Source organism: Meriones unguiculatus, chromosome 4 (assembly GCF_030254825.1).
Source record: "Meriones unguiculatus strain TT.TT164.6M chromosome 4, Bangor_MerUng_6.1, whole genome shotgun sequence".
Classification (NCBI taxonomy): domain Eukaryota; kingdom Metazoa; phylum Chordata; class Mammalia; order Rodentia; family Muridae; genus Meriones; species Meriones unguiculatus.
Window position 1 is genome coordinate 90,641,384 of NC_083352.1, and position 24,184 is coordinate 90,665,567.

Genomic DNA, 24,184 nt, shown 5'->3' on the forward strand with positions numbered 1-24,184 from the left:
GGCTATGCAAAACAGACCCTGGCACCTGCCATGTCCGACGCCTGGGCTCTCTGACGCTCTAGTGTTTACTAGCTGCGTTTCTTGGGATTCTCAAGCCCTCAACACAGCGGGCTGAGAACCAGGAGGCATGAAGCATTTTAAACATATTGTTTCCTTCTTGGTCTTCTACAGTTACTAAAGAAAAATGGTTTTAGAGTCTTCTAGACATTTAACAGCAACACACACACACACACACACTTCGCTAAAACAGGAAGAAGTGAAAAAAATTTCAGAAGATTGTGTGCAATTTCACCATGGCTGTGATGGGTTTGTGACAGGTGACTGGTCCACACTGGGATGTTATAGTGAACTGTCTGTAAGGCCATGGCTGGCTTGAAGTTCAGCCTTCAGATCTTACAGTTCCCTGGGTTCTCGGAGGCATGCCCATGTGGCCACCATTCAAGGCATCATCCAAAACAGTCTCACTGGCCTCCACCCCAACCTCCATCTGTCCATACATAAAGGATGAAGGTTTCATATCCTTTCCCATGGGATCTCAGCTCTTTGCCCAGGATGGATGTGAACTTGGGGATCTGCCATGTTGACCACCCCCCATCTCACAAAATAATAATAGTAATAGAAGCACACACACACACACACACACGTATACATACACACTCCTAAATCACTGTTGGAATCACTGCAGAGAACAAGGAACAGAATCCTGAAGAAATAATCTAAACATTGGCTCTGTCCATGGTTGTGCCCACAAGCAACGGGTAGCTTTAAGGGATTTTTGTTTTTGAAGAAGCAGAAGCTGTGGCTGTGTGGTTCAAGGTCAGAGGCCAGTCAGTCCTTCGCAGTAGTCTTCACGGCCTGGTTGGTAATGGGGGCTCCTTGGTGGACCCTGTCCATGCCTGAGGTAACTACAAGGCTGACAGTCCCGCACATGAATGCCAGGATGGGACAATAAAAGGCCAGCCGAGGTCCTGAGCAGATCTGGATGAGGGCCCAGCTAATTATGCCTTCAAGTATTCTATCACTTCATGTGTGTGACCGAGTAAAGTCAGAGGACACCTTGTAGGAGTCGGCTGTCTCTCCTTCCATCACATGGATCCAAACTCAGGCCACCAGGCTTGGTGACAAACACTTATTCCCACTGAGCCATCTCACTGACCCTTGGTGGTTGTTGTTTTTGAGACAGGGTTTCATAGTCACATAGGCTAGGCTAGCCCTCAACTTACAGCAGTCCTCCTGCCTCAGCCCCCGAGTGCCACTATGCCCAGCTCATCTATGCCACTTCTGATCCCTCCCAGGTGTCTAAATGAGTGTCACTCATCCCGGACAAGTCTGCCTGAGCCAGAGGGTCCCAAGCTGTAAGACCCTGAGTCACCCTCTTGGCCTCATGGGAGCAACTGACCAGCTCAGAGCAGTGGCTTGTGCCTCTATAAGGACAAAACATAGTGAATTAAGAATCTTCTTGGCTGTTTTGTAGAATATTCTTTGAAATTTTCATAATATACGTTCAATGTGTATTGGTCAAAATCACCCTCCCTTGCCCTCCCCCACATGATTTCTCCCAAACCCTTGCCATACTTCCTGTCACTCTTCTAGTGAATAAATCACTGAATCCAGTTAAGTGCTTCTCATATTCACACAGGTGTGAGGCCATCCACTGAGACGTGGGCAACCTGACAGGGACCACACCCCTAAGGAGAACTGACTCCGTCCTGGCTGGTTTCCATGCCAACTGGATGCCAGCTAGAGTCATCTGAGAAGCAGGGACTTCAGTTGAGAAAATGCCCCCATAAGATCTGAGTGTAGGCTAGCCAGCAAGCAGCACCCTCCGTGGCCTCTGCCTCTGCTCCTGCCTCCAGGTTGCTGCCCTGTTTGAGTTCCTGCCCTGACGCTTTTGAGGACGAACAGTGATGTGGAAATATGAGTGAAGTCAACCCTTTTCTCCCCAAGTTGTCTTTGGCCACTGTGTTTCATCACAGCAATAGAAACCCCACGACACCTTTCCTACAAAAATGGCCATCGACTGTCAATAGCTCCTCCGCTAGAGGTGGGGCTCACAAGCGCCTCTCCCATCCAGACTAGAAGGTTGACTGATTCGGTCTTGTGCAGACAACCACACGTGCTCTGGGTTCATGACTGCAGCCGTCCCGCTGTGTCCAGGAGACCCGGATTTGCCCCAGTCTTCTCCCACCTTTCTTTCCATCCCCTCTTCCTCCATGTCCCCTAAGCCTTGGGAAGAGGGAGGTGTAGTGTAGATGCCCCATTAATGCCCCACGCTACAGACACTGTTCTCTGCTTCAGCTGTGACTCTGTGTTAACCACCACCCACTGTGCAGAGATACCTCCTGCTGAGCTTAGAGAGCTGCACCGGTCTGTGGGTATAGAGATGCCCAGGGCAGCCTGATACTGTGTTCATTTATCAACATGGCTGCCGTAGCTTCACCCCTGGGGACGGTGAGCTTCCAGACATGGGTTCTTGACCAGGTCTGCAGTACCTGGTAAGAGTTTTCTCTTGAGGCATGGGCCTCAAATCCAATCAGAATGTGGCTAGTGATCCCCATGCCATCTGTGCCACTGTGGCACGAATGAGTGTATCTTGTCAGGTCAGTTCTTATTGGCAGGGTTCACAGACGGGTAATACTGTTGACGGCTCTAAGTGGTAGAAAGAATGAACAATATTGTTCACCTGGAATGTTGTGGCTGGCAGAGGATGGTGAAGCTATGACGACATACAGTTAAAATCCGTCCACATAGAGTTAACCAGAGCAGATTTCTCTCAAGGTGGAGCAGAGATGTCTGCTCTGTGGTTTACAACTGAACCCTGGTTTTGCTGGAAGAATGAAGCTTTCCCTTTCAGGTCCTGTCTGGTTGACATGATTGTGGCATCACATTCTGCTTACTTATGGGGCAACAGCTGGAAATGAAGACATTTTTCGATAGCTTCTGTAGTTTTCTTGAGTTCTGCTTTGAAGGTGACGCCACTTACTGTAATCGCAGGCACAGGAAAATGTTCACCTTTTCCCAGGAGACGCACAGGATTGCAACAGTCAAAGGTGCCAGGCCTTTTACAGGAAAAGTGACACTGTCCCACAAAAGCCATCACCCTGCTCCTCTTCTCTTTTCAAGGAATGTAAGCAGTAGAGAGAGAGGGAGGGAGAGAGATAGAGAGAGAGTGTGTGTGTGTGTATGTCAGTTAAATTCTTGGGTGCATATTCCTGATGAGCTGGACCCCAGCACCCATGTGCCTGCATCCCAGCCCTGGGGAAGACAGACACAGAACAGGGACAAGTACTGAGGGCCACCTAGTCACAGGTAACCACTGGGCTCCAGGTTCAGTGAGAGACCCTGACTCAAAGAAAAACTAAGACGGAAGATGATAGAGGATTGACCTCTGACCCCAACAAGTGAGCACACACATATGCAGAGAGACAGGCACACATAGAGAGACAGGTACACACACATGCAGAGCCACGAACAGATCATCTCAACAAGCCCTGAGCTGCCTGGAAGAAAGGAAATGGGGAAAGAGGAGGAAACAGAAAGTGAAAGTGCAGGAGGGAGGTGACTCAGCCAGGCTCGTCCTGCCTGCCAGTTCAGGGAGCACCCCTAGAAGCCTAGAGAGAAACGAAACTCTCCTGGGGTGCAGGTCAACATGAACCTGTACCGCACACCAGCCGGAGCTCTGGACAAGCTGGTGGCCCACAGCCTGCACCCACTCCCTGAGTTCATATTGGCTGTGCGAGGTGCTCTGGGGGCCCTGGACGTCGCCCTGCGGAAGCAGGGAGCCCAAGGGTCACAGAGACCAAGGGTGATAAGGATCGCCAAGGTGAGAGGGCGGGGCACCCAGAGGCAGACATCTGCAGGGTCTCCCTGAGGGATGGCTCAGGGGTTGCTTTAAGCAGCCTCTCTGTGGGGAAACTGAAGCATCCAGCAGCCAAGTTCCACATTCAGGGTAAGGGCCCAGCCGGAAGTGCACCAGGTACCCGAATGCATTCTATGCTCTCTTAAAGGCTGCCTCATCCACTCACTTACTCAGACTCTTGACCTCACGCTGCCTGAGCTTCATTGATCTGAGGCTGGCGGGGAGGGGTCACACACTCACACCCACTGGGGCCCAATCTTTGAGAAAATGCTAAGCAGCAACAAACATGACCTGGCTAAACCCACACCAACACCCTCAGTCCTCATGGTTCCTGAGGTAGGGATTACTCCCAACTTCATGAATGGGGAAACGGAATTTGGATTCAGTTAAACTACTACCCCAAGCTACACTGGGTTACTTGAGTATTGTGCCAAGGCGCCTCTGTAATCTTTGGATGCTCAGAGAGCTGGGCAGACATGCTGTGATCTGCCTTAAACCTGGGATGCAGAGCCATCATAGGGACCTTAGAGGGGTGGGGTGAGCCTAGGGCTTGTCCTGGGTAGGTCTAAGCCTCCTGCTGGCTCCTGAGGTTGCATCTGAGCTAGGGGTGTGGAAGGAGGCTTGGGGCCTGGGAGATGCAGAGCTGCCTCAGTCTCTCAGATGTGGCTAAATTCTTTCCGGGAATGGGAGATGAGAGCAACTTCTAGCTTCCTCCTAAGGCCCGGAGGACAAACAGAAACAATCCACCAAAGGTTGTTCAGGGGAGCCAATGACCCTACTGGGCCTCCTTACTGAGCCTAGAGAAAGGAGTGCTTACCCTGAAAGGCCTCACCGGGAAGTCTTCACCAGGAGGGGTGAGGCCTTCTAGAAGCTGCACAAATGTCTCCCCATTTCCCCCTCTCCCCTCCCCAGCCTATATATCCCAGGCCAGAAGCAGTTAGGACAGAATTGCACACAGCAAGTGCTAGGGAGCAGCTGGGTACTCAGGTGAGGGTCCATGAAGGATGTAAACACTCAACAAGCCATCATTTCAGACCTGACTTGGCCCCTGAGTGCTGGGATTCTGAGTGTGGGCTACCACAAGCCATCGCAGGCCACCACAGACCACAACTGGCTAGAAAATCTTCTCACAAATAGAACAAGGAAGGAGCAGGGTTAATGGGTCAAGACCTTTAACCTCCTCGTGGCATAGGTTCGGAAACCATAATTGATCCCAGTACTGTATGGGAGGAAAAGACCCTCTCAGTGAGGTGTCAGCTGGGACCTCACTCTCCTCTTTTGGCTTCAGGGAGGAGAGATGAAGTAACCCCTCCCTGTCTTCCCATGTTTCCTTTGGGAGGTGAGGGTGTAGTGGTACCTTCCTCCCAGCATCCTTAGGGAGGATGGGGTGCTCACTGTGAGACCAGAAACTGCCCAGCCACCATTTCCTCTGGTATTTCCTATCCCTCCACACACAATTCGAGGGTCAGCAGGGAGGGGCCTGGCAAAGAGCCTCAGACTGAATGGGACCCGTGCCAAAATCTGACTCTAGCTGTCCTGTGCTCACATGCAGGTTCACATGCCTGTATCTGCCACCATGCGTGGCCACACCAGGGTGGTTGTGTGCTGGGAGCAGATAACAGGGAGGGGCACAGACGCAGAGCATGGGGCAAGGAAGTCTTCTTCCTGAGTTCTGGAAGCTCTGAGGCCAAAAACCATCAGAAAGTTGTGGGCACTAGGCCTGTCGGGGCATATTTCTGTGTTAGCTGCCACAAACAGGGTGACCTTGACCACACTTGGTTTTAAAGGGCTAAGAATGGAGGCTGAAGGGACATCTCAGTGGTTAAGGCCTTTGCCACACAAACATGAGGACTGCAGCTCAGATACCCACAACCCACAAGAATGCCAGGCGGACGTGGTAGCCACCTGTGGCCTCAGCCTTGGAAGGCAGCCACTGGATCTTGAGCGCAAGCTGGCCGGTAGCCATATTTGGAGAGCTCTGGGTTTGGTCCCAGGATCTCGCCTCATTGAGGAAAGTGGAAGAGTGATCTGAGATGTTTCCTGTCATCAACCTTGGGCCTCCACAAGCACACACACATACACATGTGCCCTATGCACGTGTGTGCCCACACATGCAAAGGTGCACACATGTGAAAGTGAAAAGGAGGGAGGTAGAGAGATGGCTTAGGGGTTCAGAGCTCTGAGGGGACCTGGGTTTGTGTCCCAGTGTCCACATAGCAGCTCACAACTGTGTGTATAATTTCAGTTCCAGGGGACCCGGGACCCCTCTTCTGGGCTCTGCAGGCACCAGGCACACATGAACTACACATACATATCCATACACACGGAGTGAAAATAAATATTTTAAAAATAGAAAAGAAAGGGGTGGTGGGATTGGAGCCAGGCATCAGTGAGTCATGGATTTACAGATTAAATTCATTAACCTGAGCTCAGGCCTCACTGTCCTGAGCAGGACCCAGGCTCTGCCTGGTGTTGGGTGCCAAGAGCTGTGTGACTGCCCCTCCTCAGCCCACAAGCCCCACCCAGTCCGTCAGGAGCCCCCATGGAAGGTAGAGCTGGAGCCGGTCCCCAGCTGTCTTTCTTCTTCACAGGGAGGAGCCTATGCCCGGGGCACAGCTCTCAGGGGTGGCGGTGACGCTGAACTTGTCATCTTCCTCAACTGCTTCAGGAGCTATGGGGACCAGAAGACCTGTCACACGGAGACCCTGGGTGCCATGAGGGTGTTGCTGGAGTCGTGGGGGCGGCACCCGGGGCCTGGCCTGACTTTTCAGTTTTCTGAGCCAAAGGCACCTGGGGTCTTGCAGTTTCGTCTGGCTTCAGCAGACCAGGAAAACTGGATGGATGTTAGCCTGGTGCCTGCCTTTGATGTCCTGGGTGAGGGTCCCTGGCCTGGTCCAGAACTGAAAGCACCATCATTAGGAGAAAGATTGGCCATTGCATTCTGACCTTCTGCCCACTTGCTGTGTGACCGAAGACAGCCTCTAGCCCTCTCTGGACCACGGGTTTCTTCCCTGAATGTATCAGATTGAGATGCAGAGGAGCAAGGAAGGCCTAGTACCCCTGGATCTGTGGTCCTGGGGCAGGCGCCTGGCCCTTACTGGGCAGCTCTGGCTTCCCTCAGCCTTGAAAGCAAAGGCTTTTGTGGTGACCCGGGCTGCTGAAAATGTTCTCTCGGCGACTTTATTGAGAATTTCGAGTTCTGTAAGATGCTCTACCTATAATACGCGAGACGTATTCCAGAATATGCCGTCATCTGAATATGAGAGTGACAAAGTACAGGGCTGTTGGTCACCTGGGGCCAATTCCTAATCACAACAGCCAGGCCCCTGACACCCCAGTCTTAACCAGAAGTTCTTCTCTGTTTAGTCACCTTGACATCCCACTCTTCCTCTTAGCCCACAACATCCCTGCCTCCAAGTCCCTCCCCCCAAGCCAGCTGCCATCCCAAAGACAGGCTGAGTTCAGCGCCTGCAGTGCCCTTTCTAACCTGCCATCCTTGATGCCCCCAGGACAGCCCCGCCCTGGAGTCAAGCCCACACCCCAGGTGTACTCCTCCCTCCTCAGCAGCGGCTGCCAGGCTGGGGAGCACGCAGCCTGCTTCACAGAACTCCGAAGGAGCTTCGTGAACGTTCGCCCAGCCAAGCTTAAGAACTTAATCCTGCTGGTCAAACACTGGTACAGACAGGTGAGGCGGCTTGGGTGAGTCCTTCCTGCAGCCTAAGACTGGTTGGTCCTTCTTTGTTAGTAGCCATCTTATTCTCTCTCTCTCTGGGAAGCACCTGCTCTGTTCTTTGTCTATGGTTTTCTCTTGTGAGCTGCCTTCTTGTTGATTCCTTGGTGCTCTTTACATACTGAGGATATTGATCTTTATTTACTTACAATAAAGCGAATGTGTTCTCCCAGTCTGTGGATCGTACTTCTGCTGTCTTTAAGAGACATTTGTCACTGAAAATAGTTGAACTTAAATGTTAGCAGGTATAATAATTTCTTCGCTGAATGATTAGTTCTGTGGGGATCTTAAGATGTCTTTCTCTACCCACACTTTCTAATGAATCCCATGTATCCTTGCACAAAGCTTTCTTGTAGGGTTTTTGGTAATGAGTTTGGATCCCCCCAGCCTCTGAATGGCTTCCTGATCTGTTTACTCTTGTTTAGCAACTCAGATGCAAAGGTGGTTTGTGGGGTGCTCTGCTTCTGCCTGGAGATGAGGGAACAAGCTCCCCCCAAATCCTGGAACACGTACCTTGGCTTCAGTAAACCACTCATTGTAGGCAGGTCTGGGTGTAAGAAGATTCTGAGTTCTAATTCTGATCTTTATTTGCAGTTTGGCCTTGGACAAATTCCCAAACTCCTTTGGGCCTCTGTTTCTGCCACTTGCCCATAAAGGAACCCACAAGTCTTGGGTTCCTCCCACACAAGTAGGAGTCTCTATAGGCAAGGCAGGTCTCTGGACCCAACCTTAGGAGGAGAAGAAGGGGGAAGATAGGACATTTGAAGCCAGCGTGAGTCACATAGCATGACTCCGTTCAAACAAACAAACCAACCAACCAAGAGAGCCGGGTGTGGAGAGGCATACCTGTCACCCCAGCTCTCGTGAAGTAGAGACCTTGGGTTCAAGATTGCCCTGGATTGCATAGTAAACCTCAGGACAACCGGTGCTACATGGACTCCCCTTTCAAAAGGACAGGAAGATGAAAGGGAAGAGGAAATCAGGCCACACTATGGAGCCAGGCTTCCTGGGTTCTAGAAGGTTCTTCTGATACCTGAGTGGTGGCTGCCAGACTTATTAATGTGCCATACACCCAGAAGACAAGGCAAATGGAGGAGAGGGCTGCTGGGCACCTCTACCCAGACACGCCTCTTCTGGACAGGCAGGAAGGGGCCAGGCCCCTCCTTCCCTAGTGTGTGGGGTCCCAGGGACACAATACAGACTCAGATGAGGAGAGACAGGGCCCAGAGGAATGTGTGACGCACGCCCACCCAGTCTGCCCTGTGCCACAGGAAAGAGCGTGACTCCTTGGCACCCTTTTCGCTGGGCGCCCAGTGTACCATCTCCTTCAAGCCGACCGGAGTCCTAGACCTGCCTCTTTTGACTTGGGGAAAGCAACCAGCGTCAGGCTCCCTGCTGGCTTCTCTCTGGCCACCCTTCTCCTGGGGCTTGACTCTCAATCCTTCCAGTCCCCTCATATCAGTCAGCAGATAAGAAAGATTGGGGGCGGGGCTGCTGGGCCCTGGGGTAAGTGGGAGGAAGCCCCACACTGCCCCAGGTTCAGGCCGTGGAGGGCTGCGGTGCCCCAGCTCCATACACCCTCACTGAGCCAAGCCCTCCCTGCGGCTCCCAGGTACAGACGCAGGAGGCCGTGAGGGCCACGCTGCCCCCCAGCTACGCCCTGGAGCTGCTTACCATCTTTGCCTGGGAGCAGGCCTGTAGGAAGGATTCTTTCAGCCTGGCCCAAGGGCTCCGGACCGTCCTGGCCTTGATCCAGCAGAACAAGCACCTCTGCATTTTCTGGACGGAAAACTACGGCTTCGAAGACCCCGTGGTCGGGGAGTTCTTGCGAAGGCAGCTTGAGAGGCCCCGGTAATTGCTCAGCCCCACCCCCAAGCCCTCCAGCCTGCTCTCCTGTCCGTCACACTAGGAAGTAAACTCTAGGGGGAGTTAACAGAACCATACCCAGGGCTCATGTTGTTGTACCTGTTTGACGTGTGACACTCATACACCGATGATGCTTCACACGTGTGAAGCCACCACCCAGGCCACAGAACCAGCCTAGCGTGGCAGTGGGCCCTTCCCAGGCAGCGGCACCCCACAGGCAGCCCTGTTCTGACCTTCATCACTGAGTCTTGCCTGGTCTTAAGCCTGACGGACAGAACCTGGCAGCGTTGCCCTGCTATGTCTGGCTCCTCCTCCTTCACATTAAGCCTTTGTGATCCATCCATATAGTTGCGGCTGACCCTTTGTGGATGCAAAGTTTTTCTTTGTGTGAAATTGCCATGCTGTGAATTCCATTCTGCTCCTTGGGAATTTGGGGTCTGTGTAGGGAGGACTCATGAACAGAGCTGTTGTGAACAGTTTTGTGTGTATTGGTACGTGTGAACCAAATGACTGTGTACACCTAGAACAAAAACGAACGTGTGCATCCAGAATGTGGTGTAAATTAGAGTTCCTGGGGGCGGGCCCTGTTTGCTCTTATGTACCTCTGCTGTGTAGCTGAGTGCCTTAGGTTTTGTTTTGTTTTGTTTTTTTCTATTGCTATGAAGAAACACCATGATTAAGGCAACTTATAAAGCTTATAAAGGCAAAGCGTTTAATTGGGGCTCACAGCTCCAGAGGGTGAAAACATCATGGCAGGCAGCATGGCAGCAGGCAGGCAGGCATGGTGCTGGAGTAATAGTTGAGAGCTCACGTCCTGACACACAGGCAGGAGGAGGCAGAGGGCAGAGAGGAGGGATAGTTGAGGGGCTGAAGACAGTCTTTGCAACCTCAGTGACCACCACTACCCCTAGTAACACTCCTCCTCCAACAAGGCCACACCTCCTAATCCTTCCCAAATAGTTCCACCAGCTGGGGAACTAGTATTTAAATATGTGAGCCTATGGGGGCTTGTTCTCATTCAAACCACCACCCTGGAGTTCAGGACCTGGCTCCAGCAAAGCAGGTGATGTCATCCTTATGCCAATGAGGAAACCCAGGGCCAGAGGAAGGAGGTTATCTGCCCCCACAAAGGGACAGGTCATCCTCCTCACTCTGACCCTTCTCACTGCCCGGAGCCTTCTTGTCTCTGGAATTACAGGCCCGTGATCCTGGATCCGGCTGACCCGACTTGGGACGTGGGCAACGGGACAGCCTGGCGCTGGGATGTGCTGGCCAAGGAGGCCGCGTCCTGCATTAATCAGCAGTGCTTCCTGGAGGCATCAGGAGTCCCAGTGCAGCCTTGGAAGGTGTCTGTGAGTAGGGGAACAGCGGGCACCTCAGGCTTTTCGCTGATGTGCCAAGGGTTGTTGGGTGCAACGGTCGGGGGGCGAGAGTGTCTCACCCGTCATCCAGCTCAGGCCTCGGGGAAGAGCTCCTGTGGCGATCTGTGGCATCCTCTGCTCTCCGGGTTTGCCCATCCACCTAGAAGCCAGCATGGCGTCTGTCTTGCTCTACACTAAGGCACACAACTCCCATAACTTCCTCCCTTCCCCAAGCCTCAGTCAGCTCAGCTATGGTCAGAGGGGCTGAGAGGAAAGCTGGGTGGCGAAGCCTCTGCTCCAGCTGCTGAGGCTCGGTCACCACCTCCCAGGGCCTTCTCCATGCTGATATCTTGGGTTTGGGCCACCCCATCCAACAAGGGCCTAATGAGGCCCTGGAAGACAAGAAAGGCCACGGTGCTGTGCTGCCAAAGACAAGGAGCCTGCAGCCTTCCGATTCAGCTCCAGGGGTCCCAGAAGCAACCACCGAGGCTGTTCTGCCCACGGCCTGTAAAGCCAGCAAGAGCCTCAAAGCAGCACATCCAGGGACCGTCGGGAAAACAGCACCGAGTGTCTCAAGTCACAATAGGATCACCCGGAGCACCCCATCCTCAAACGCGCCTCCCCACCGCTCAATCGCAACCAGCGTCTCCACCGCTGGGTCAGAGATGGTCCCGGATCTGTCGCAAATCCCCAGCAAGGAGCTGGACTCCTTCATCCAGGACAAGCTGAGGCCGAGTGCCCAGTCCCAGCAGCAGGTGAGGCAGGCCATCGACGCCATCCTGCGATGCCTCCAGGAGAAGTGTGTACACAAAGCTTCCAGGGTCAGCAAGGTGAGTCCTAAGGTGAAGGTGCCGTTGGGATGCCTCCCCAGAACCACGGTGGGCAGAGAGGGTCTGCAACGAAGCCAAACGTGGCCCAGGGAACCGGACGCCCGGGAGGTGCGGTTTGCTGGCTGGATGTAGGCCAACGGGCGCTCCTTGGCTTCAGAGGGAGTCACGTCCTAATTTGAGCTGGAAACGGTGTAAACCAAAACTACCTTTATGAGTTTCAGCGTCTCCATACGTCCTATGCCATGGCTAGACTGGCTTGCCCTCTGGTGTCCCATGCTTGCAGGAGTCTCTGCTGGTCACATTCATCTAGCATGGTGGCCACACTGCTGGGCCACGGAAAGTCAAGCCAGTTAAGCTTGCTTTTGCTTTGTTTTCTTCTCGTTCATTCCTTCTTCTTCTTCTTCTTCTTCTTCTTCTTCTTCTTCTTCTTTTCTTCTTCTTTTTCTTCTTCTTCTTCTTCTTCTTCTTCTTTAATGTTTGGAACATATGTTTTTGTTTGTTTGTTCATTTGAGATAGTGCTTACATGTAGCCCAAGTTGGCCAGGAACTCACTATGTAGCCCAGGTTAGCCTCAAATTCCAGGCAATCCTCCTGCTCCAGCGTCTCTAGAACTGGGGCTGCAGATATGGGCCACCATATCTGGCTTGTTCTGCTATTTGCAATACAGTTTTGTTGTTCATTTGGTCTGTTGTCTGACTGACACCTGGGTCTTGCTACCCCAGGCAATGGCTTTCCCACTGAGCTACACCCCCATAAGGTGTCTAGAATTTTGTTGCTGCTTTAAAATCACTGTTAAAACAATCAGATCACTTTTCTCTTGCTCTCAAAAGTCTCCTGTGTTTCCCCTGAGGGCTTCCGGGCCAGTTCTGGCTGCTTCTGACACTCTCTGGCCTCACGCTGACCACTTCTCCAGCCCTAGGTTCACCCATGGGCTCATTATGTTCTTCCCTAGAACATGTTCTCCTTACTTACCCCTCCCCCTCCCCCTCAGCTGGGCTGCCTCACACACCCGCCCTCTGCTAAGACCTGTCCAATGCCTAACCATGGTATTAAAAAAAAAAAAAATCAATTTTACCAAGCCTGGTGGTGCGTGCCTGTCATCCCAGCACTTAAAGGGCAAAGGCAGGGGTTCTTGAGTTCCAGGTCAGCCTGGGATACATAGATGGAGAGATCCTGGCTCTCTCTCTCTCTCTCTCTCTCTCTCTCACACACACACACACACACACACACACACACAAGCCAGTGTGTGCAGTCTGAGACTCCAGTCCCCAGCACCTTTCCGGCGCTGGCAGCTACTAAGCAAAGCCCAAAGCCAGGGAGTTTCTGTTTGCCAACTATAGCGAATTAAGCTCCTGAGTGAGTGTGTGGGTGAGAGCTGAGAGGCTGGCCGGGTGTGAGTGGCTCAGCAGAGTTCACAGGGCCTCACTGCTCTCTAGGACCTGGATACTCCCACTTCTGCTGGCAGTGTGCTTAGAGGCCACAAATGATAAACGGGGATAGGGCAGCCATCGCCTAGCCTCCCTCCCCAGTTACCAACCATACGGTGGTCTGACCCAGCAGGCCCCTCAGACACAACCCAGCTCTTGAGGCTCCTAAGAGTTGGGCCCCTCTCCTCTGTGGAGGTTCAGACCCAGCATCAGCGAAAGTCACATCTCTGGAGGGTTGGGACTTCTGGACAGTCCGATGTCTGAGCTGCACCTTCCTCCACAGGGCGGCTCTTTCGGCCGAGGCACAGACCTCAGGGGTGTCTGTGACGTGGAGCTTGTCATCTTTTACAAAGCCCTCAGGGACTTCAAGGGCCAGAGGTCCCGCCAAGCCGAGATCCTGTGTGACATGCAAACCCAGCTACAGGCCTGGTGTCGGGACCCGGTGCCTGGGCTGAGCCTCCGGTTTGCTGAACAGAACAGGCCCAATGCTCTGCAGCTCCAGCTGGTGTCCACAGACCTCAGCAGCTGGGTAGACGTCAGTGTGCTGCCCACTTTCGATGCTGTGGGTAAGACAGTTGCAGGTCCCCGGGGGACCAGAAACCGTGGAACAGGGTTGGGGTAGGGGTGGGGGAAGGGTGGAAGGCTCCTGTCATACTCCTTGGGATTCACCAAGCACTGAAAATCACTCTGGACGATCTTAAAGCAACCGTCAAACCTTCCTCAGAACTAGCCACCTTTGCAGCTGTTTGAATGTTGCCTCCCTGTTTTCTCTCTTCTCTGCCCTCGGGCTATTTGCCCTGTCTCTGCTGTTCTCTTGATTTCCCCATTCATTTTATTTTAAACTGGGTCTTGATAAGCAACCCAGGTGCCATCCTCTTCCCTCAGCCTCCCAAGTCTTCTGGGATCATAGGTGTATGTTCTGAGTCCAGTTTCAAATTGTTGGGGTTTTTTTTTCCTTCTTTCTTAATTTTTGTTTTATGTGTATGAGTGTTTGCCTGTGTGCTAGATGCATGCAGTACCTGCAGGACCCACAAGGGAGTGCCAGATCCCCCAGGCTACAATTACACAAAGTTGTGAGCTGCCCTGTGGGTGTCAAGAATCGAACCCAAGCCCTCTGCAAGAACGAGTGTTTTTAACTGCTGAGCTGTCTCTCCAGCCCCCCTTTCAGGTCATTAACGTGCTAAGTTTCCCATCCTTGGGACATGTCCCTCTATAGTGCTGGATCGCATCCTCATTTGTGACTTGTTACGGGAACTCCGTGGGTGGATGGGACATTCCTCTAATCCACTGGATGGGAGGCAGATGAGAGCCACCTCTCCAGCCTCACGGGCCCCTTTTACACATGAGAAAACTGAGACCCGAAGGGGCAGTCCACACAGCCCGCCTCGCTCCAGAACTCATTGCAGAGTTGGGGGGAGGTGGCGAAAGCTGTGAACCAGATGGCATATCCCTATAATCTCGGCACTTGGACAGCCGAGGCAGGAGGACCGCTGCAAGTTCCAGGCCCGCCTGGGTTACGTCTTCTAGACAGATTGCCAGTTGGGGTCATCTGATTTTCTAGCTCATGGCTGGCGGCTGTGTGGATCATTAATGCCGAGCTTGATTGCACCGATGAGCCTTTCGTGGGCGAGCTGGTGACACGCTCCGGCTCTGTGCTTCTGCGGGGCCACTGAACACCAGCACCAAACCCCAGCCCCAGGTGTACTCGTCCCTCCTCAGCAGCGGCTGCCAGGCGGGGGAACATGAGGCCTGCTTTGCAGAGCTCCGCCCAGTCAAGCTTAAGAGCCTGATGCTACTGGTCAAGCACTGGTACCGCCAGGTGCGCCCCCTCGCCCCTCCCAGGGTGAGTGAGCCGCCACGCCGCGCACTCACGGTCTTCACCTCCCAGGGCCAGCAATGCTCCCATCGCCACCTCTTCCCTAGTTGTACTGCATCCTGCGCAGGTTCTAGAACCTTCTTCCTTGCAAGCCCTTCTCTGAAGACTAGCCATGGACAAAACCAAAAACCAGCTCTCCCCTTAAAGGGGGTGAGAGTTAGTTTAACCGATCACCAAAGTCCATGTTCCGTGGGGACAGTTCCACGGCATCTTATGGTAACAGAATAAAGAAAGCTGGGATACCAAGATGGACACATGGCAGTCCTCATTCAGGTACACTCCTTGAGGGAAATACCACCCAAATCTGAGCCCCCTGTCTCACAGTCTGACCTGGGACAAGTCACCACCCTCTCCCTCCAGACCTCAGTTTCCCCATCTGTGAAACACAAAGCATCGTCCAGGTCATCTCCATGACCAGGTGCTTCTGGGGTTCTCTTTTACCCTCCCTCTGCTTCCTAAAGCTCGAGTGCCAGCCTAGAGTAGGCATCCACATAGACTAGCCTCTGGTTGGGTGACAGGTTGCCACTCGAGACAGAGGAGGAGAGGCAGCGGGCGCCACTCTGCCCCCAGCCTATGCCCTGGAGCTTCTGACAATCTTTGCCTGGGAGCAAGGCTGTGGGGAGGAGAAGTTCAGCATGGCTGAAGGCCTTCGGACCGTCCTGAGGCTGGTCCAGAAGCACCAGTCACTCTGTGTCTACTGGACAGTCAACTACAGCGTGCAGGACCCGGCCCTCAGAGCACACCTTCTCGGCCTGCTCCGGAAAGCCAGGTTTGTACACCACAGCGCCCTCTCTTCCTGCTCTCTTCTGAAGACCACTACCCAGGAGGGAGCTGGGGTAGGCTTTGGGTCACCCATCCTGCCCTCCTGTTTGCCTCTGGATTCTGATGAGGAAGCATGGACACAGGTGCCCCAGAGGACCCCAGAGCCTATTTGATTAGCACAATAAAATGCCATTAAAGTTAAGGGCCAAAAGAGCTGGCTTAGGCTCCAGCTACATTCCTTCTGGCCCCTGAGTCCCATTCTGGCCCCTCCCAGCTCTCGTAACTGACCGTTCTTCCCTGCTTCTGCCTGCTCTTCCCCCAGGCCTCTTGTCCTGGACCCTGTGGATCCCACCTGGAATGTGGCCCAGGGCAGCTGGGAGCTGTTAGCTCAGGAGGCAGCGGCCCTGGAGTCACAGGTCTGCCTTCAGAGTGGGGATGGGACTCTGCTGCCGCCCTGGGATGTGATGGTAAGAGACAGGGCCCAGGGCCCACTGAGATGAGCCACGGGGTAAAGTGCTTATCCCCAAGCCCAACAGCCTGAGTTCAGTTCCCAGAGCCCCCATGAAGGTGCAAGGAGGAAAATGACCTCACCAGGTTGCCCTCTGACCTCCACAGATGGTCTGTGGCACATGCATGCGTTCTCCAAGGCACACCCACACTCATTCTACAAGGCTTCATCTCTTAAAGGTCCCCCGTCCCCACTGAGGAACCAGTGTGCAATACATGAATCATATCTGGACAAATCATATCTGGACCACAACCAATACAATCTTAGTTGCTTAACACGCGAGATCCACTAGGCTGGGGAGGAATGGCCATACCCATTTAAAGGTGGGGAAACTGAGGCATCGTGTCAGTGTCAGAAACAGATCAGGAACTCAGGACCCTCCTGTGCTACTTAAGAACACGCCATCCAGAGGGGAAGAACCCTGGGGGCATCACTGCCTGTGGCTGAGGAAGGACAACACTTGAGTATCCCTGGAATCCTGCTCCGGCCAGCCCCGCCCATTTCTCTCCACAGCCAACCCTCCTTCACCAGACTCCAGCTGAGGACCTGGACAAGTTCATTAGTGAATTCCTCCAGCCCAACTCCCACTTCCTGACTCAGGTGAAGAAAGCGGTCGACACCATCTGCTCCTTCCTGAAGGAGAACTGTTTCCGGAACTCTACCACCAAGGTGCTCAAGGTGGTCAAGGTGAGGCCCGGGAGCTGCAGGTGAGGGAGCTCCTGGGGATGGGACCCCTCTCCAGCCACTGGTGGGCTCTTACGATGTCCATGCCCACAGCCAAGGAACAAGGCGGCTGGTACAGTTGGAAGCCGGGGAGTAGATCCTTTTCAGGCACAGCTCGAGCCGGGGTCATCCACAGGGTACCGGCAACGGCTGTTCTTCCTGGGTTGGATCTCTTTCTTTCTTAACTATGAACACGAGAAACTTATCAGCAGCCGTCCTGACAACCAACTGTCTGATTTCCAAAAAAAAAAAAAAAAAAAAAAAAATCTATTATAATAGATTGATGGAGACCTCATTGTTGCCCTCTGACCTCCACCTTCGCGCACGCATGTAGGCTGTGGAACATCAAAGGGCACTTCAGGGCTTAAGCCACCTTCTGCGTTCTCCCCAGGGCGGGTCTTCTGCCAAAGGCACTGCTCTACAGGGGCGCTCAGACGCTGACCTGGTAGTGTTCCTCAGCTGCTTCCGCCAGTTCTCGGAGCAAGGCAGCCACCGGGCCGAGCTCATCTCAGAGATCCAGGCTCAGCTGGAGGCGTGCCGGCGGAAGCAGCGCTTCGACGTCAAGTTTGAGATCTCCCAGAGGAAGAACCCCCGAGCGCTCAGCTTCTCGCTGACATCCCAGACGCAGCTGGACCAGAGCGTGGACTTTGACGTGCTGCCAGCCTTCGATGCTCTTGGTGAGGTTCCCAGACATAGGCCAAGAGGAGGGGAAGAACACGGGCAGAGTGGATCCGGGCACTCGTAGGGAACTGTGCAACCAGTAACTAAGAGCACATAGTGATCGTGCAGAGGACCTGTCTTAGCTACTGTTCTAGTGCTGGGAAGAGACGCCATGACCGAAGCAACTCTTACAAAAGAAAGCGTTTAACTGGGAGCTGGCTTACGGTTTCAGAGGGGTTAGGTCATTATTACGGCAGGAATCGTGATGGCGCTGGAGAAATAGATGAGGGCTGCATCCTCACCCCCAGGCGGAGGGAGAGGGAAAGAGAGAGGGAGGGGGAGACTGACTGGGCTTGATGTGGGAATTTAAAACCCCAAAGCCCACCCACTCAAAGTGACACGCCTACAACAAGGCCACACCTGCTAATCCTTCCCAAACAGTCCCACCATCAGGTGGCTAAGCATTTACTTATATGACCCTCTTGGGGGGCGGGGCCGTTCTCACTCACACCACCGCAGCAGGACCCGGGTTCACTTCCCAGCACCCACATCCTGAATGAGACCGGCAGGCATTCTGGCTCTGCGTAGGGCCTGGTTCTTCTTGTATAAACTGGTCTGGTCTGCTTCCACTTAAGTCCTCAGAGCCAGCATGGTGCTTTCAGGCCCCTCTCCCTTGCAGTCCTGTTACCCAGAGAAGGCTTTTTGTCTAATGACTACCGGAGCCCCTCCCTGACAGGGCTGAGCAGGCATCAGAGGAGGTTAAAGACACCACCTCTTAAGCTAACTCTCAGCCAAGACTTGCTCCATGGTGGACAGAAAGGCAGCTGAAAAGGAGCCAGCCATATAATTCCACTCTCATAAGGAATTTAAGCTGGACTGTGCCTCCCCCCCCCCCCACCGCCTCAAAAAATAGCCGGTGACCTCCCAGTGAGTCTCAGATCATCCTTAGACAAGGAACACTAAAGGACTCTCAGACCAGATTTCTAAGCTGGCTTGCCTTGACTCTCTGACCTTCTCTTCAGGCCAGCTGAGGTCCCACGCTAGGCCTGATCCCCAGGTCTACAGAGACCTCATCCACAGCTACAGTAACGCGGGCGAGTTCTCCGCCTGCTTCACGGAGCTGCAGAGGGATTTCATTGTCTCCCGCCCCACCAAACTCAAGAGCCTCATCCGGCTGGTGAAACACTGGTACCAACAGGTTAGTCCCAGGGGCCACCAGCCATCCCCATTTCCTCACACACACTCACAGCCATGCTGAGTCCCAGGCACTGTGTCCTGTAATACTTTCCTTGGGGAGACAGGGGTCTGTTTGGCCACAAGCATAGCATGTGAGGTCCATCACATTCCACCCAGAAGACCTTATAGTCTTCCTGTCCATAAAGTGGGGTCAAGCTAGATCTAGTGAAGGCTTGTCACCTCAAGTTACTTAGGAGACTGATGTGGAAAGAGTGAAAAGTCAAGGCCAGCCTGGGCTACAGAGTGGGTGCAAGGCTAGTCTAGCCAACTCAGTAACAAACCTGTCTCAAGATAAGAAGTGGCAGGCTGGGGTGCATTTGGAGGGGTGCTGATAAAGCCGTGTGTGTGTGAGGCCCTGAGCTCCAGCTCCAGCACACACCCCCTTAGTAAAGTAGAGCTGACAGATTATGTCCATGTGCCAAGGGATGGTGCCTAGCACACATGGGTGCTCAGCTAAGCTTTAGGGTGCCACCTGTCAATTCTGGGGACCCTCTGACTCCCGTGTGAGGCATAGCAGGGGCTGGCAGACACACATCTCCTTTCTCCTGCTCCCCCAGTGTAACAAGAAGCTCAAGGGGAAGGGCTCCTTGCCAGCCCAGCATGGGCTGGAGCTCCTGACGGTGTACGCCTGGGAGCAGGGCAGCCGGAACAGCCAATTCAACATGGCAGAGGGCTTCCGAACCGTTCTGGAACTGGTTGGCCAGTACCGTCAGCTCTGCATCTACTGGACCGTCAACTACAGTGCAGAGGACGAGACCATCGGTGACTTCCTGAGGATGCAGCTTCAGAAGCCCAGGTTCGGCCACCCCCAGACTCCTCTACCTCAGACCCATGGTCCCCACGCCTCCCTGCCTCACAGGGCAGAGGACAGAAGGGCAGGGCCCGCTCTCCAAAACCGGGCGGCTTCCCAGAGTGGTACTTTTAGTACCTGAGGAGAGAGTCAGTTTCCTGGTCGCCTGTCAGTGCGGTGGCCAGATGAAATAAATACAAGACTCCAAGTTCAACTCAGGTGGGAACAAGCAATGAAGAGTGTGTTAGCCTGAGTGGCTCACACAAGATTTGGGGCGTACATAAGGCTTTTTACATTTAATATGAAAGCTGGGCTATGGCCCAGTTGGTAGAGGGGTGCCCCGTATACACAGGGCCCCGGGTTCTGTCTCCACCACTGCATAAACTGGGTGTTTATGCACAACTGTGATACAAATGCTCACGAGGTAGAAGGCTTGGAGAGATGGCTCAGCAGTTAAGAGCACTGGGCTCCATTCTCAGCACCCACATGGTGGCTCCTGACCATCTGTTATTCCAGTTCCTGGGGACCCAATGCTTCCGTGGCACTAGGCATGCATGTGCATAGACATACATGCAGACAAAGCACTCCTATGCATAAAAGAATGAAGGGAAATCAAGAGGCCGAGGCAGGAGGGTTTCAAGTTCAAAGCCAGCCATAGCTACGTCATGAGATTCCTGCCTCAAAACTTAAGTGCATTCACGAGTCCTCAGAAACTCAGGTGTAACTGGGCATCTGGTATCTGCGTGCATTAAATCTGGCGGCTTTACATTGGCAGCCTTTGGGTTACTTAAGTCTGTGTCCTTCACCATCCGCCCACCTCTGAAATGGGGACAGACATAAGCAAGAATGTCCCTAAACTTATGTCACGTTGACAGTCTGTGGGTAGTGGCAGTGTACACTGGGGAGTGGTCTGATGCGTGATATACATTACCTAGGGAACGCGATGCCGGGAGAGAGAGTGGCAGAACCGGTGCTGCAGCACTGTGAGTGATTAGTAATGTCTGCCTGTACGCAGCATGAAAAAGCGGTGCATATGCAACGGCTTCTCCCTCCCTCCTTCCTTTTTAAAGATTTTAAAACTTTTGGTGTGTGTAGTGTTTTGCCTGCTTCTGTGTGCGTACACTGTGTATGCTGTGCGCATGGAGGCTGGAAGAGATCTCTGAGAACTGGAGTTATGGATGGTTGTGAGCTGCCATGTGGGAGCTGGACACTGAGCTCAGGCCCTCGGCAAGAGCCCTCAGTGCTGAGTGATCTCTCCAGCCCCACCCACCCCTTTTGAATAGACTATGAAGCCCGGGCTGCTCCAAACTCACAATCCTCCTGCCTCTGCCACTACATCCCACTGCCATCCCCTACCCTAGAGCGTGCCCCTGGGGCACCGAGAAGTCCCTGGATCCCGGCCCAGGCCCCTGTAATGTTAGAGGAGAGTGAAGAACAGCCCAGCCAGCGTCACAAGTGGACTCTGTGGGGGTAAGACTGACCCTGAGTACAATTGCAGGCCCATCATCCTGGATCCAGCTGACCCGACAGGCAACCTGGGCCACAATGCCCGTTGGGACCTGCTTGCCCAGGAGGCTAGAGCATTCATGTCTGCCCTGTGCTGCATGGACAAGGACGGCACCTCCATCAGGCCATGGCTGGTAAAGGTGAGGGGCCTGTGATGTAGACAGGACCACCCTCTGGGGGAGGACATGGATGTGGGTGGACATGGTCCTCCCTGTGAGCAACACCCAGCCACGGTCCCTGTGCGCCCTGGGCCTCCACTTCCTGTGTGGTATGTGGGCTCAGTTCTGCAGAAAGGCTAAGGTAACCATCATGTCTTCCTTCCCACAGGCCACCGTGTGAAGTCTAGAAAGATCAGTGGTCACACCGGCTGACCGAAAGTGACGTCAGCCCTCAGCATGGGAGCCTCAAGAGTATCTGGCCAGATGTGTGTGTGTGTGTGTGTGTGTGTGTGTGTGTGTGTTTGTGAGCAGGTCTGTGTGTGGTGTGTCTGTATATGTATCTTTGCGTGTCTATATGTGTATGTATATATGTGTGTGTTTGTATGCTATATGTGTGTATGTGTATATATGTGTGAATGTGTATATTTGTGTGTGTATATATGTATGTGTGTGTCTGTGCATGTATGTATGTGTGTATTTTTCTGTGTGTGTGTCTGTATGCGTGTGTATATGTGTGTTTCTGTGTGCTCTCTCACAGCATCTCCCTTCTGACCACCCACCCACCCTCATCACTCCCTTTCTTCGCATTGTTTACCCTCACTCTGGAGCTTCATTGACCTCTACTGTGATGGTCCCAGCACCCCCATGCTAGACATCCCAGGACCCAGGCATCTCTGAAACTCCAGTCTGCTGTTCACCAACCCTGTGCCCTGCCCGCACCCCGCAGCCACTCCCAGCAGCACCTCAGCCCTGCCAAGAAGCCACGCTCCTCCCTGGCCTCTCTCTGCCCCTCCATCCCTCTTATATCCCTCCACCTGCAGAGAGCCAGCTGTAGTCCAGCTGTGGTCCAGCTCTGCTTTCCATGTAATGTGACCAGTTGTTTTGGTGACTACAAAATACCTAGGCCCACAGCCACAGCAACAGAATAAGCAAAACAAGGGATAAGTGGGCCTCAGGAATGTAGGAGGGGCAGGGAGAGTTCCCAGGCCTCATCTGGGCCCACACGCTTCCTCAGCTTTCCTGAGTCATCACCTGTGAAAGCTGAGGCTTTTTGATACTGCGGTGCTTAGGGTTCACCCACACCCCTGCCAGTCCCCACCCATGCTGTAAGTAACCCCAATAAACCTATTGGCTCACTCACTTAGACTCAGGAAATCTTTGTACCCTGTCTGGGATGAACAGACATTTGTTTGAGTCTCACCAGGAAAGGTCATGAGACACCATCCTGCCTCCTGATTGATGTATTTTGTTCCCAAATGCAGTGGAGACAGGAGTCCTGAGGAGGACGAGAAGGAATGGGTTTGCAAGCCCTGGTCCATAAGCCTGTATTCCAGCAAGAATCTTCAATTTTGCCACACTGTGGGTGGACTATGGATGGTGTTTGTCCCTCCTCCCCTATCACAACCAGGACAAATGTCTACCAGTCCATCTTACATGGGAAAATACCTGCGATCTCCTAGTGTCTGAATGACATCTAGGGGCCCAGAGAGTGGGGGCAGACATATCCTATGAATGTCCCAGCCCTGCAACATAGGAAGCAAGCGGCAGATGCTGGGAGCAGTGTGGCCACGCAGGGTCCTCCAGAGGGACCGCCTGAGGGGTGGATGTGGTAGCGACCCATCCCCAGGAGTCTCGAGGAGGATGAGAAGGACTGGGTTTGCAAGCCCTGATCCATAAACCTGTATTCCAGCAAGAATCTTTGCCTTTGCCACAGTCTGGGTGGACTATGGACGAAGAGGAATAAGAATCAGAAAAAGGAATCTGTGCCAACCCATCCCCCGCTAAGAGTGTCTCAGACAGCCCAGCTTGGCCTGGACCTCTACCGGGGATAGGAACCAACAGAGATGTAGGGAGTCAAGGATTCCCCAGGTCTCTTCTCGGCCACTTATGTCTCCTGCTCTTGGTTCCAGGCAACACAAGGCCCCAGCAACTTCAGCTCACCCAGCAGATTCACTGAAGATAGGAACCAGACCCCAGATATGTCTCCTGGTGGCTTCTGTCACATCCTCAGAGCTCTAGACACTGATTCTCAACCTCCCTAACGCTTCGACCCTTTCACACAGTTCCAGGCACTTGCACGTGGCTGCCTCTGCATGTGGGCAGACCCACTTGGAGATGGATAAAAGAGCAGTGTCTCAGTTCCTAAGACCGTTGGAAAAAAAATGTGCTTTCTGATAAGCTTAGGTGACCCCTGTGAATGGCTTGTTCAACACCGGAGGGTTGAGGCCCACAGGTTGAGAAGCACTGCTCTAGACAGATGTGACCAGCAGAAACCTGTTTCCGCGGAAGCTAGCAGCAGATGGGGCACCGAGGTGATGACTAACCTTCCATGTGATGTACCTCACAGACAGCCTTGAGCCCTGAGTCCCCCCACCCCCTTCTGCCCTGGTGCTAACAGCCAACTGCCTCAATAGCTGCTTTCTATCAACCTTAACCCTTCTCCATAAAAGGAACCTCAAAAGCCAGTGAGGGGCTGCTCTCTAAAAATCCCAACCTAGGGGGAGGCAGCCATTTGGCCAGTCCCTTGTGTACTTCTAAATACAGCTTGCTTTAATCAGACAGTCGTGGAAATGTGCCCCCCTCACTCCCCCACCTCAGGTCCAGCCCCAGCCCTTGTCCCCACCACACTGGCCCTGGGCTCTTTTGTCAAAATGGCTCCAGAATCAGGATAAGTGTGAGCCAGAGTGGGGGAGTGAGGCGACGGCCAGCTGGGTGGCGGGGAGGCCTTGCTGACCTGAGCTTCTCAGTACCCGACAGTGGCTGCCATGGTGGTAACAGAATGATGCTGTTGAGCTTGACTCAGGCCAAAGCCATAGGGAGGAGGCCCAGGAGGGCACAGCGAGGGCTGAGTGAGGGGAGCTGAGGCAGGGTCGCCGAGGGCGGTTAGTGTCC

At 53.5% G+C, this 24,184-nt stretch overlaps 1 protein-coding gene across 2 annotated transcripts; it reads left to right on the forward strand.

Moving 5' to 3' along the window:
• Positions 1–3,583: 3,583 nt before the first annotated feature.
• On the forward strand, positions 3,584–22,425 carry LOC110546404 (2'-5'-oligoadenylate synthase 3). 2 transcript variants are annotated; one of them, XM_021633215.2, is made up of 16 exons: positions 3,584–3,823; positions 6,451–6,733; positions 7,369–7,544; positions 9,202–9,440; positions 10,654–10,807; positions 11,146–11,646; positions 13,357–13,637; positions 14,736–14,892; positions 15,468–15,718; positions 16,034–16,178; positions 16,733–16,906; positions 17,334–17,619; positions 18,625–18,800; positions 19,396–19,634; positions 21,127–21,274; positions 21,462–22,425. In XM_021633215.2, the coding sequence occupies exons 1-16, from the start codon at positions 3,650–3,652 to the stop codon at positions 21,471–21,473; spliced, it is 3,396 nt and encodes a 1,131-aa protein (XP_021488890.1). In that variant the 5' UTR covers positions 3,584–3,649; the 3' UTR covers positions 21,474–22,425. The 2 variants fall into 2 exon arrangements, with proteins under 2 accessions (XP_021488890.1, XP_060238474.1); XM_060382491.1 differs by lacking the exons at positions 3,584–3,823; positions 6,451–6,733; positions 7,369–7,544; ... (2 more) ...; positions 11,146–11,646; positions 13,357–13,637 and having other exon boundaries at positions 13,702–15,222.
• Positions 22,426–24,184: the final 1,759 nt, after the last annotated feature.

What these genes read in the sequence shown, in the direction of transcription:
- LOC110546404 (XM_021633215.2), top strand. Translation starts at nt 3,650, where the DNA reads ATGAACCTGTACCGCACACCAGCCGGAGCTCTGGACAAGCTGGTGGCC. An exon ending in GGCCTGCTCCGGAAAGCCAG is followed by an intron (nt 15,719 to 16,033) that starts GTTTGTACACCA and finishes CTCTTCCCCCAG; the next exon opens with GCCTCTTGTCCTGGACCCTG. An exon ending in AGGTGCTCAAGGTGGTCAAG is followed by an intron (nt 16,907 to 17,333) that starts GTGAGGCCCGGG and finishes CGTTCTCCCCAG; the next exon opens with GGCGGGTCTTCTGCCAAAGG.